This window comes from Heptranchias perlo, chromosome 18 (genome assembly GCF_035084215.1).
Source record: "Heptranchias perlo isolate sHepPer1 chromosome 18, sHepPer1.hap1, whole genome shotgun sequence".
Lineage (NCBI taxonomy): Eukaryota > Metazoa > Chordata > Chondrichthyes > Hexanchiformes > Hexanchidae > Heptranchias > Heptranchias perlo.
The window spans coordinates 51,687,992-51,700,101 of record NC_090342.1 but is presented as its reverse complement, the minus strand read 5'-3'; the positions used below and the strand labels follow the sequence as shown (position 1 = coordinate 51,700,101).

The following is a 12,110-nucleotide window of genomic DNA, read 5'->3' as shown; positions in this document are numbered from 1 at the left end:
CACTCCTGCTGTATCTACTTTAGTTATTTTAACATTCCCTTCACCTGGAGTATCTATGTCACTGCATGTGACCTGAACTCTGCTCTTATCCCTTTCTTACATCTTGTAACTATCATTTTTACTTTTGTTTCTGACTGAGACCTCCCCCCTCCCCCAATTTATTAGTTTAATAGGGTATGGTAGTGGTCCCTTTAGCTCAGTCACAAGACAAAAGGAACTTAAAAACCAGCTGCAGGCAGAATCCTTTGCCCAGATTAACTCAATACAAATGTCGCAAAGATTTGCTGGTCATCTCCAAAGCTTGAGGGCAGAGCCAAACCAATTCAAACTGGCTAGATTTCGGTGTGAAGGGCTGAAAGGCTAACCCACTGCTACCAAGCAGTACCCTATGTGCAACCACCTTGCAGCCAAAGGTGAAACAATTTTTACGGTAATTGTGTTCCACTCCAAATTCATTGAGTGAGCAACAACTGTGAACTCACCCTGTTTTTCAGCCCCGAGAAAAACGTATACAGTGGAGGAAGCGGTGGAAACCATTGGGTTTGGGCGGTTCCATATTTTGCTGCTCTGCATCATGGGGAGCACCAACGTAAGTATTGGTAAAACAGAGGATGGTTGAGCTCTGTAGTGAGTAATGCCAGACCATTAACTACCAGTTGACAAAGGTAAGGTGTCATCAGCATTCCAAATCAAATGAAAGAATCAGAGCAGTGACGGAAAGTACAACTTAATACCTTGTTCTCCGAAAAGTGCTCAGTCATTCCGAATTAATCAAAATTTAAGTATGGCATTATCCACCCTAAAACGAGATGGGTTGGGAACCTTAAAGTAGAAAACACTAATTTTACAATCACAGAAGGCTTAATTAAGCAGGCGTTTCCCACTAGTATTCCTTAAATGGCAAATCAAAACCAATTGGGTTTAATATTTTACCAAATCTCTTGTGCCAAGTTCCCTTGATAAACCACATTTCAAATATCAGACAGGCAAAGGAGACAGTTAAGTCCTGAAGATTGTTGCAGAGAACAGCCATGAAACTCCAATATCAGAGTTATGAGGGAAAGCTGGAGGAATTTGGATTCTTTGGCCTCGAAACAAGGCAATTGAGGGGAATAGTGTAGAGGTACCTGAGATATTAAACAATGTCCGTCAGTCCATTGAGTTCTGCCCCATTAGGCAGGTCCTAACTCAAGTCTCACACAAGAGATTCTAGGAGCCACTTAGTAGAGAAGAGTAGCTGCTTTTCTCACGGTTCTTATCTTTGGAGTACTTTCTCCAAGGTGGGCTTCATCCAAGGCTAAAGAGCCCCACCCACCCTTTATGATAGGGGGCCAAGTACGCAAGTACCCCCGCTGGACGTCAACCCAGTATTCAGGGCCAATGCTCCTGTTTCCACTTGCCGGGACTGTCTGGATTGAGACCCTTTTGACTCAGAGGTGGGAATACCACCACTAAGCCAGTGGTCTCTGTAACCGGACACAAGTCCCCCACTGGATATCAACCCAGAGACCATATTCTAGTCTCCACTCACCAGGACTGTCTGGAGCAGGGCTTGAACCCTTCAGCTCTGATTCTGAGGCAGGAATACTACCAAGTAAACTGGGTAGAAAAGATAAACCCTGTACTACTTCATCTGCAGTAGTTGACAGCAGGACAAAGAGGCACAGATTCAAACTGGTGAAAAGCAAATTTAGGACGGATGTCAGGAAGTTCTCCTTCGCATTGGTGGTCATTGGAATACTGGGTAGGGCAGTGCATGACAAACCTATGAATCATTTGAGAAATAGTTGAAATTATGGAATAATATTGAGATGGTGTTTGAAGGGCTGGCTTTAACGTTTCCCTGGTTGCTTCTTCAGGTGGCTGAAGCCATGGAGATCATGCTGCTGGCAGTCATTTCCCCAGTTATTCGTTGTGAATGGCGCCTGGAAGAATGGCAAGTTGCTATGGTTACCACTGTAAGTTTATTCCTTTATGCTTTCCACTCCTATTTAGGCCATTATATTTCTGTGCTATAGCTTCTTCAGTCTGTCCCTTGTGGGACAGGAGAGGTGTTGTACCACAGCAAGTTCATGACAATCTCAGAAAACAAATCCAATCCAAGTCTCAGCTGAGAGAAGCATGAATCAATGTGGTCAACCAGAGTTAATAATAAGAACCTTTTAAACTGCTTCTTATCATCTTCAGGCTTTTAAAACTGAAGTTTGGAATTGCCCAGCTGCCATTTTCTGATTCATCTCTTTCTCTCTTCCGTTTTGGTGTCTTGCACATTGAGCCCTTTGATTTATCAATAAAATAATTTTTTTCTTGCAGGAGTACTACTGTTACTGCTTTCTTTTAAATTCAAAAAGGAGAATTTGCATTTATATAGCGCCTTTCATGATCTCAGGACATCCCAAAGTGCTTTACAGCCAATGAAAAACTTTTGACGTGTAGTCGCTGTTGTGATGTAGGAAACACGGCTGCCAATTTGCACACAGCAAGGTCCCAGAAACAGCAATGAGATAAACGACCAGATAATCTGTTTTAGTGATGTTCGTTGAGGGATAAATATAGGCCAGAACACCGGGGAGAATTCCCCTGCTCTTCTTTGAAATAGTGCCATGGGATCTTCTACGTCCACATAAAATGGCATCTCCGACAGAGCAGCACTCCCTCAGTGCTGCATTGGATGTCATCCTAGATTATGTGTTTAATTCTCTGGAGTGGGTCTTTGAACCCACAAACCTCTAGACTCAGAGGCAAGAGTCCTACCACTGAACCACGGCTGACACCTACAATTTGAGCACTGATGTCAGGAATCACTTCTTCACAGAAAGAGTTGTAAAGATCAGCAATGATCTTCTAAATCGGGTAATGGAGGTAAAACCCGGGAGTCATTCCAGATGCTGTGATTGGCGGATTGTAAGTCTCTGTGGAAGGATGAGCTAGATGGCCCGAAATTCCTCTGTTATCTGTAATGGAGTCAATCCAGGCCGACTTCAGAAGGTGCCATTATCTACACAACGGGGACAGAGTTGCTCAGCTCCCTGCATGGAAATTTTTTTTTGAATGATTTATAGTTGCACCCATTAATGCCCAGTGCTATTCGTTCCTCAATTTACCACCAGAGGAAACTGTGCAGATGTTAGTCCTTGGGGGGAAAAAAACAAGATGTGCTAAGATCTTTTTTGGTAAAATTAAGTGAAGGCCAGGAGGTGACTAATTTGTGCCTTAAAAAAAATGATTCCAGATGGTGTTTCTGGGCTTCATGGCATGGAGTGGAGTTTGGGGTTACCTGGCCGATAGATATGGCCGTTGGAAGGTGAGTCAAATCATTGCTTGAAAAGCATCTTCTTCTCACACGAGAAATCAAAATCTATCTTTGTGCGATGAACGTCCTTTGATTTTGTGTCTTTGCACACACCCAGTACAGTATTGGGATCTGAATTTCAAATTGCCCCTGGTTTTCTGGGTGACAATTTGCTGCTGAATCCCAGGAATGTTTTGTGGGCTGACTGAACTCATTTCATTTATGAGAATGGCAGCCTAGAGGAAGAGGAAACTATCATTTACTAAATTTCACACACTTTTATTTTATTTTAAAAATGGAAAGTAAAATGTAACTGACTATGCTCCCGTAGCTTGTGACCATCCTCCACAGTGACTCGCCCCCATTTTGTGTTACAATTGCATGGAGCTGGCTTTAAAAAAAATAATATGTGCATATAATTATTTGTCATTCTTTTGCTACTTGTTGACCTGCAAGGCAGGTGGCCTAGGTGGGTCAGGGGAAGGATGAGCTGGTCAAAGGGAGGGAGAGCAGTCCAGGTGGGTCAGGGGAAGGATGAGCTGGTCAAAGGGAGTGAGAGCAGTCGAGGTGGGTCAGGGGAAGGACGAGCTGGTCAAAGGGAGTGAGAGCAGTCCAGGTGGGTCAGGGGAAGGACGAGCTGGTCAAAGGGAGTGAGAGCAGTCTAGGTGGGTCAGGGGAAGGACGAGCTGGTCATAGGAAGGGAGAGCAGTCTAGGTGGGTCAGGGGAAGGACGAGCTGGTCAAAGGAAGGGAGAGAAGTCTAGGTGGGTCGGGGAAGGTCGAGCTGGTCAAAGGGAGGGAGAGCAGTCTAGGTGGGTCAGGGGAAGGACGAGCTGGTGAAAGGGAGGGAGAGCAGTCTAGGTGGGTCAGGGGAAGGACGAGCTGGTCATAGGAAGGGAGAGCAGTCTAGGTGGGTCAGGGGAAGGACGAGCTGGTCAAATTAGATTGAAGACAACAGCGGCCAATATATTTTCTCCCAGCGACCAGCTCTGAAACAGTTTTACAGCCATCTGAATACTTCTTTTGTAGACAATAGAATTAGGTGTTACTTTCTTAAATTGTGGAACAATGAGACATTGGGACATAGGGTCAAATGTACACAGGCTCAATATTCATCCCTCTAAATTGACTGATGGGGTGAATTGTACATTGAACTGCAGCTAATCTGACAAGTTACTATAGTGTGGCTAGCACATGCCAGACACAAGACTTTTATATGGACACTAGTGCCATGGTTATGTTGCTGGACTAGTAATCCAGAGGCCTGGACTAATAATGCAGAGAATGTAAATTCAAATCCCACCATGGCAGTTTGAGAATTTGATTTCAGTTGGAAAAAAATCTGGAAATAAAAAGCTGGTTTCAGTAAAAGTGATCATGAAGCTATTGGATTGTCGGAAAAATCCAACTGAATCCTTTCGAGAAGGCAATCTGCCGTCCTTACCCGGTCTGGCCTATATCTGACTCCACTCACACTCGCTCACTCCCACCTTCTTCATTTAAAAAATATTCAGCATAAACTTGACCTGAATAAAGGTTTTCTAAATTTGTTCTCTTGCTTTTCTTCAAATATTTTTGAAAAACGCCTGAGCAGATACTGTTAGAGATTCAAGAGAAACGTCACACCACTAAACTCATCCTGGGAAATTGTGCACTCAGAGTGTAGCATCAGCCCTCAGCTAACAGAATCTTAACCCTGGGCGCAAGATCCAAGCCTATTTAATTTTTCTGGACAAGTCACAAAGTTTCAGCAACATTACAAGTTTTTGTACATTGTTTGTGTCGGAGCCTTCTTTCTCTCTTTGCTTTCTGTTCCAGATTCTTCTCTTAGTCACGGTCTGGAGTTCCTACTTCTCAGGCGTGACTTCGTTTGCACACACTTATGGCTGGTTTGTGTTCCTCCGTACCATGGTAGGATGTGGAGTGGCTGGCCAGTCACAGGGGTATGAAGCATTTTGTCGTCCATCTTTTTCTTTTTCTAGCCAGTTACCGTTTTGCCTATTAGTAGCTCAGATTTGGTCATCAGCCTGCCTGGATGATACGTGTTTCAGGGTTTCCAATGGGTTCTTTGTTGGATTTACATTGAACCAGCTGGGAATGGTTGTAAGGCCCAAGGAGCTTCATCGAAAGCATCTGTGCCTTTGGGCTGGACTGTGCCTGGATGAAAAGGACAGAATGGATATAGTATGCAATTTGCCCGCTATACGCACTGGCTGGTATACATAAGAACATAAGAAATAGGAGCAGGAGTAGGCCATACGGCCCCTCGAGCCTGCTCCATCATTCAATCAGATCATGGCTGATCTTCAACCTCATCTTCACTTTCCCGCCCTCTCCCCATATCCCTTGATTTCCCCTAGAGTCCAAAAATCTATCGATCTCATTCTTGAGTATTCTCAACAACTCAGCATCCACAGTCCTCTGGGGTGGAGAATTCCAAAGATTCTCAACCCACTGAGTGAAGAAATTCCTCCTCATCTCAGTCCTAAATGTATAGTGCTATTACATCACTCTACTATAGAACAAGGATATTTTAGATCACTATTGAATAAACTAAACAAGACTGGTTGCAATGCAACTAGCCTTATTTAACCTGCAGTCAGAGCTTAGTACACACTGTATCCCCACACCACTCAGAGGGGATTAGACGGTTTTAAGTACACAAAAGGTAATTGGGCCTTAACAAAGTGCTATTTACTTATGTTTATTTTTGGATTTAGTGTACCTTAATGAGGTGTCAGGTTCGAGGGGCTGAATGGCCTCCTCCTGTTCCTATGTTCTAGGATGAAATGGAAGGAGGATGAAAAATCAGGGACCAGACTTTCAAAGACATGAGCAACCTACAAACAAAATCTCAAGCAAATAAGTCTGAGAAATTCAGGTTCATTTGCAGGACGTTAGTATAATCACAGACACTGTGTCAATGATGTGATTTATGTTATTATAAATGATTTGGGGAAATTAGTCAAACTTTGGACCCACCAAACAAGTCCAATTCACTCCATCCCTTCTGCTGTCAACAAATCCCATTCACTGACAGCATTGCCTTGTGTAATCCCTCAAGAGTGACTATCATCCCATTGTAGTTAATTCTACTCGCCAGCACTTATTGGCATGGATGTTGCTTCTAGGTGTTATGTTGGGTGCTTATTCTCTTATTATCTGAACAGCCTTGTTGTCAGTGAGGAGAAGGATGAGGATTCTTCTGGTATGTAATTCATCATTCATTTATATGTGAAGAATTCCTCTGGTATCTCTAATGAAGTTGGAGACAGCCTCCTAATATTTTTAATGCTTTCATTAGGAACATTGAACAGAGGGAATCTTTACTAACACATTTCTGGTGTCACTGCATGCAGTGACTAGAGGAATTTGTACCCGAGGGTTATTTTAAAGATAGAGTCAAGTCAGGAAATGAATACGTTATTTTTAAGAAATGTTCAACATAATGGCCTGTGGGGAAACAACTTTACTGGTATTTGATTCAACTTTATGCAAAATGGGTATGAATTAGAAAGAGCCAATTCGATGGGCCAATTTTCTCATGTGCTTTAAATATCTATGTTATTAAAAGATAATTTGTGTCGGGTGCGCACTTCCTGTCTACAAACCTTATTTCCTGTCGTCACACTTTTGAGCCAATATTTACCACAGTAAGTTGCTATGTCAACACTTCCCATTCAATTTTGCTATATCAACTGATGTAGTCGCAGATTCAGGCCACTACGTGGCCCTGTGCAGCGAGTTTCTGCAGTCTGTGCCAACTCTTTGAAGGAGCTATCTAATTGGTCCCACTCCCCTGCTCTTTCCCCATAGCCCTGTAAATTTTTCCTTTTCAAATATTTATCCAATTCCCTTTGAAAGTTACTTTTGAATCTGCTTCCACCACTCTTTTAGGCAGTGTTTTCCAGATCATAACGACTCGCTGCATAAAAAAAAATTCTCCTCATCTCCCCTCTGGTTCTCTTGGCAATTATCTTAAATCTGTGTCCTCTGGTTACCGACCCTCCTGCCAGTGGAATCAGTTTCTCCTTATTTACTCTATCAAAACCCTCATAATTTTGAACAACCCCATTAAATCTCTCTATTAAGGAGAACAATCCCAACTTCTCTAGTGTCTCACATAACTGAAGTCCCTCATCCCTTGTATAATTCTGGTAAATCTCCTCTTCACCCTTTCCAAGGCCTTGACATCCTTCCTAAAGTGCGGTGGCCAGAATTGGACACAATGGGCATGATTTTGACCCAGAGCCGGGAAGGGGGCGGGAGGTCAAATTGAGGACGGGAAATCCGGAAGTACGAGTTTCCCAGATGTCCTTACGATCTTGATGTAAGGACGTCTTTAATTTTTTTTTATATCGGTTTGCCGTTCAACTGGTCGGCCTGATTGACAGGTTGGCCTCAATCAATCGTGAAAAGGTAAGACTTCAGGTAAGTCTTTGATTGTATAGATGGGGGGAGCATGGGGGGCACTGATGGGCATGGGTGGGCACGGGGCACCAATGGGCATGGGGCACCGATGGGCATGGGGCACCGATGGGCATGGGGCACCAATGGGCTTGGGGCACCGATGGGCATGGGGCACCGATGGGCATGGGGCACCGATGGGCTTGAGGCACCGATGGGCATGGGTTCACGGGTGAGCATGGGGGAGAGTCAGTCATGGGGGGAGGGATCGGGGGTCAGCCATGGAGGGGGGGCTTTAGTTATGTGGATAGACTTGAGAAGCTGGGGTTGTTCTCCTTGGAGCAGAGAAGGTTGAGAGGAGATTTGATTGAGGTATTCAAAATCATGAAGGATCTAGACAGAGTAGATAGAGAGAAACTGTTCCCATCGGCAGAGGGGTCAAGAACCAGAAGACGTAGATTTAAGGTGATTGGCAAAAGAACCAAAGGTGACATGAGGAAAAACTTTTTTACACATCGAGTGATTATGATCTGGAATGCACTGCCCGAGGGGGTGGTGGAGGCAGATTCAATCAAGACCTTCAAAAGGGAACTGGATAAGTACTTGAAAGGAAAATATTTGCAGGGCTACGGGGATAGGGCGGGGAAATGGGACTAGCTGGATTGCTCTTGCACAAGGACTTGATGTGCTGAATGGCCTCCTTCCGTGCTGTAACCTTTCTATGATTCTATGATTCTAACTCCACTTTCCTGCCCTATCCCCATATCCCTTAATTCCCCTAGTGTCCAAAAATATATTGATCTCAGTCTCGAATATACTCAACGACTAAACATCCACGGCCCTCTGGAGTAAAGAATGCCAAAGATTCACAACCCTCTGAATTAATTTTTTTTTTCTCATCTTGGTCCTAAATGGCCAACCCGTTATCTTAAGACTATGACCCCTAGTTCTAGACTCTGCAGTCAGGGGAAGCAGCCTCTCAGCATCTACCCTGTCAAGTCCTCTAAGAATTTTATATGTTTCAATGAGATCACCTCTCATTCTTCTAAACTCCAGAGAATATAGGCCCATTCTACACAATCTCTCTTCATAGGATAACCCTCTCATTCCAGGAATCAATCTAGTGAACCTTTGTTGCATCACCTCTAAGGCAAGTATATCCTTCCTTAGGTAAAGAGACCAAAACTGCACACAGAGCTCTATATAATTGCAGCAAGACCTCCTTGCAATAAAGGCTTATTACCATTTGCCTTCCTAATTGCTTGCTGTACCCACATGTTAACGTTCTGTGATTCGTGTACAAGGACACCCAAGTCCCTCTAACTACCATCATTTCTTAGTCTTTCACTTTTTAAAAAATATTCTGCTTTTCTATTATTCCTACCAAAGTGGATAATTTCACATTTCCCCACATTATACTCCATCTGCCATCTTCTCGCCCACCCACTTAACCAGCCTATATCCCTTTACAGACTCTTTGGGCTCGATTTTCGCGTCGGGTTTCCGGCGGGTTTCCAGCGGGGGGGCCCCGAAAATCCCGATATCCGGTCACGTGACCGGATCGCAACGAAATCCCGGCCATTTCCGGGTACCGCGCTGACGTGCGGGGCTGCGCGCGCAAGCCCCGCTGGTGGGAATCCCGCAGGCAATTAAAGCCAGCGGGGTTCCACTTGAGTGTACTTACCTTGCTTGTTGAGGTCATTTAATGAGCTGAAGCAGCTGTCAAAAGAGGAAGTGTGGGATTTTACCTGCATCGCAGAGTGTTTCACACACTGGGGGAAACAGTCCTCCCTCAACCAGTCGTGATCCAGCCAGCAGCCTGTGGCAGCAGCCAAGGTGCACTCCACAGCGGGTGGGAGAGCCCTCACCCACGCAGGAGGCCACCGCGTCACGTAGGGCAACCCCTGCCCTCCACCACCCCCCGCCAAGCCAGAGTACAGACCGACGTGAAACCGCAGCCCTAGAGCGAGAAACTACCCACCTACCCTGCACAACCCCTCAGACCAACACCTGCCAGATGGGTGGTGCGTTGACATCCTCGGAGGACGAACAGCATGACCAGCCCCAGCAGCCTCGCAGTCCACGCCGTCCGCCTCGGAGACGTGGAGCCCCCCAACACGGTGCTGTGGCACACCCACCTGCACAGCAGGAGGGAGGGCAACCGCAGAGAGAGATGCGTCGCAGGAGGCATTACCCTCCGCACAGGGTGTACAGAGCGAGGCTCAGCTTCATGGACCTCTCCGAGGAGCAGTGCATACGTCGGCTCAGAGTCAATCGCCAAGCAGTCGCCGACATCTGCAGCCTCCTTAACGACGAGCTGCTCCCGGATGGACCAAGCAGCATCTTCTTACCTGTCGCCGTCAAAGTCACCACTGCCCTCAACTTCTTCGCATCCGGTTCCTTCCAGGGTGCCACCGGGGACATCACCGGGGTCTGTCAGTCCTCTGCACACAAGTGCATAAGGCAGGTCACCGATGGGTTGTTCCGCAGGGCCTCCCACTACATCAACTTCGCCATGGATGAGCGCAGCCAGATGGAGAGGGCGGTTGGATTCCATGCCATGGCTGGCTTCCCATGGGTACAGGGTGTAATCGACTGCACCCACATCGCAATACGGGCACCTCCGCATGAGCCAGGGCTGTTCATCAACAGGAAGGGGTATCACTCCATGAACGCCCAGCTCATCTGTGACCACCGCCAGAGATTCCCACACGTGTGCACCAGATACCCTGGCAGCTGCCACGATGCCTTCGTCCTCAGGGAGTCCGCCGTCCCGCCCATCCTCCACGCACCCAACGCCGGCAACGGCTGGCTCCTCGGCGACAAGGGGTATCCCCTACACACGTGGCTCATGACGCCTCTGAGGAACCCCATCACCGAGCCAGAGCGTCGGTACAATGACAGCCACACTGCTACCAGGTCTACAATTGAGTAGACCATAGGGCTGCTCAAGATGCGCTTCAGGTGCCTTGATCGTTCTGGGGGAGCGCTCCAATACACACCATTCAGAGTGGGACGAATCATAGTTGTCTGCTGTGCCCTGCACAACATGGCCCAACAGAGAGGGGTGCCGCTGGAGGAGGCCCCATCCTCACCCGCCACCCACATTGAGGACGGCGAGGGCGAGGAGGAGGAGGAGGAGGAAGAGGAGGAGGAGGACGCGCCAGAGGATAGTGGACGACCCATGCGCCGAACCACGACTCACCGGGATGGTCGCCGGGCCAGGGAGGCACTCATACGTCAACGGTTCTCCTAGAGTCAGACAGTGCGAGGCGCTCGCATCTCCTCACCTGCACATGCGAGCGGCCATACCAGCCCCCTCCACTGAAGAGTGTTGCCAGTACTCCTGCACCCACAGTAGTGTGCCCAATGGGTGGCAGCAGGTGTTCGCCGTCATGATGGCCTGCACGGAACGCACCTATTGCACAGGCCGCGGAAGAATGGACGAGAGGCGACAGGAGTGGTGAGAATAGAGTATTTAATATGTACAATGTGACATGATATAAAAAAAAAATGTACAAATTAATAGACACCCTGGTGTATTCCCTTTGTGCTTATAACGCATTTGGATTTCTTTTGCGGGTACCCCTACGTGGTGCTACCCCTGTGGCTCCAGCAGAGGTAGTGGCAGGTTGCTCGTGTTCTCGCCTTGACCGGGTAGATGCTTTTGGCGGACGGCCCCTGGGTTTCAGTGCCCGTGAGGGCACCTCCACAGACTGCTCCTCCTGCACCGGGGCAGGGGCAGACTCGGCCACCTGGAGAGGAGGCACCATTGCGGGTACTGGTTGAGAGGTGGGCAACGGGTGGGACGTGGGGGCGCCTTGAGAAGCGTCCCCGCTTCCATGTCCCCGGTCACCATCATCCCTCTCGTGGCCTCGGCCCACATCACCCCTTCCACCCTGCTGGACGGCAGTTTGGATGGCATGTGTGAGGCCTTGCAAGGCCACCCCTAGTGTATCCGTCAGCCTGTTGATGGCGGCGGAATGTTGCTCACCCTGAATCCGTACAGCCGTTGTCAGGGCCTGCAAGGACTCGATCTGGAGCTGTGCGTGACGCTCGAGGGAGGCCAGCCTGTCCTCCACCGCAGACAGTCCTGCACCTACCCGTGACACTGTGTCGCCGGTACCCTCCTGTGCCTGCGCCACCAATGCCCGCATGCAGGAGTTGGACTCCTCCATCGCCTGCGCAATTGTGGACAATGCGCGCGGCACCTCTGCCAGTACCTCAGCAATTAGCTGGTGCCCCTCGACGACTCTCCTTTTCACTGGTGGCCCCCTGGGTTCAGCATCTGGGTCCGGCTGAGCAGAGCCTGGAGATGAGTGCTCCCACCGACGGGGACCCTCCGCGGCTGCCCCTGCCACCAGGGTCTGCTCATGCTCACTCGTGCGCGGTGAATCACCAAGTGCTACCCC

At 47.9% G+C, this 12,110-nt stretch overlaps 1 protein-coding gene across 2 annotated transcripts in view; it reads left to right on the top strand.

Annotated features, from left to right (window-relative positions):
- The window catches only part of svopl (SVOP-like), a 127,643-nt gene that overhangs the window by 58,229 nt on the left and 57,304 nt on the right, over positions 1-12,110 (top strand). For both annotated transcript variants that reach the window (XM_067999906.1, XM_067999905.1), the window contains exons 3-6: positions 495-589; positions 1,860-1,958; positions 3,233-3,304; positions 5,110-5,234. In XM_067999906.1, the coding sequence (XP_067856007.1) occupies positions 495-589; positions 1,860-1,958; positions 3,233-3,304; positions 5,110-5,234 (391 nt within the window). The remainder of the gene's footprint in view (positions 1-494; positions 590-1,859; positions 1,959-3,232; positions 3,305-5,109; positions 5,235-12,110) is intronic.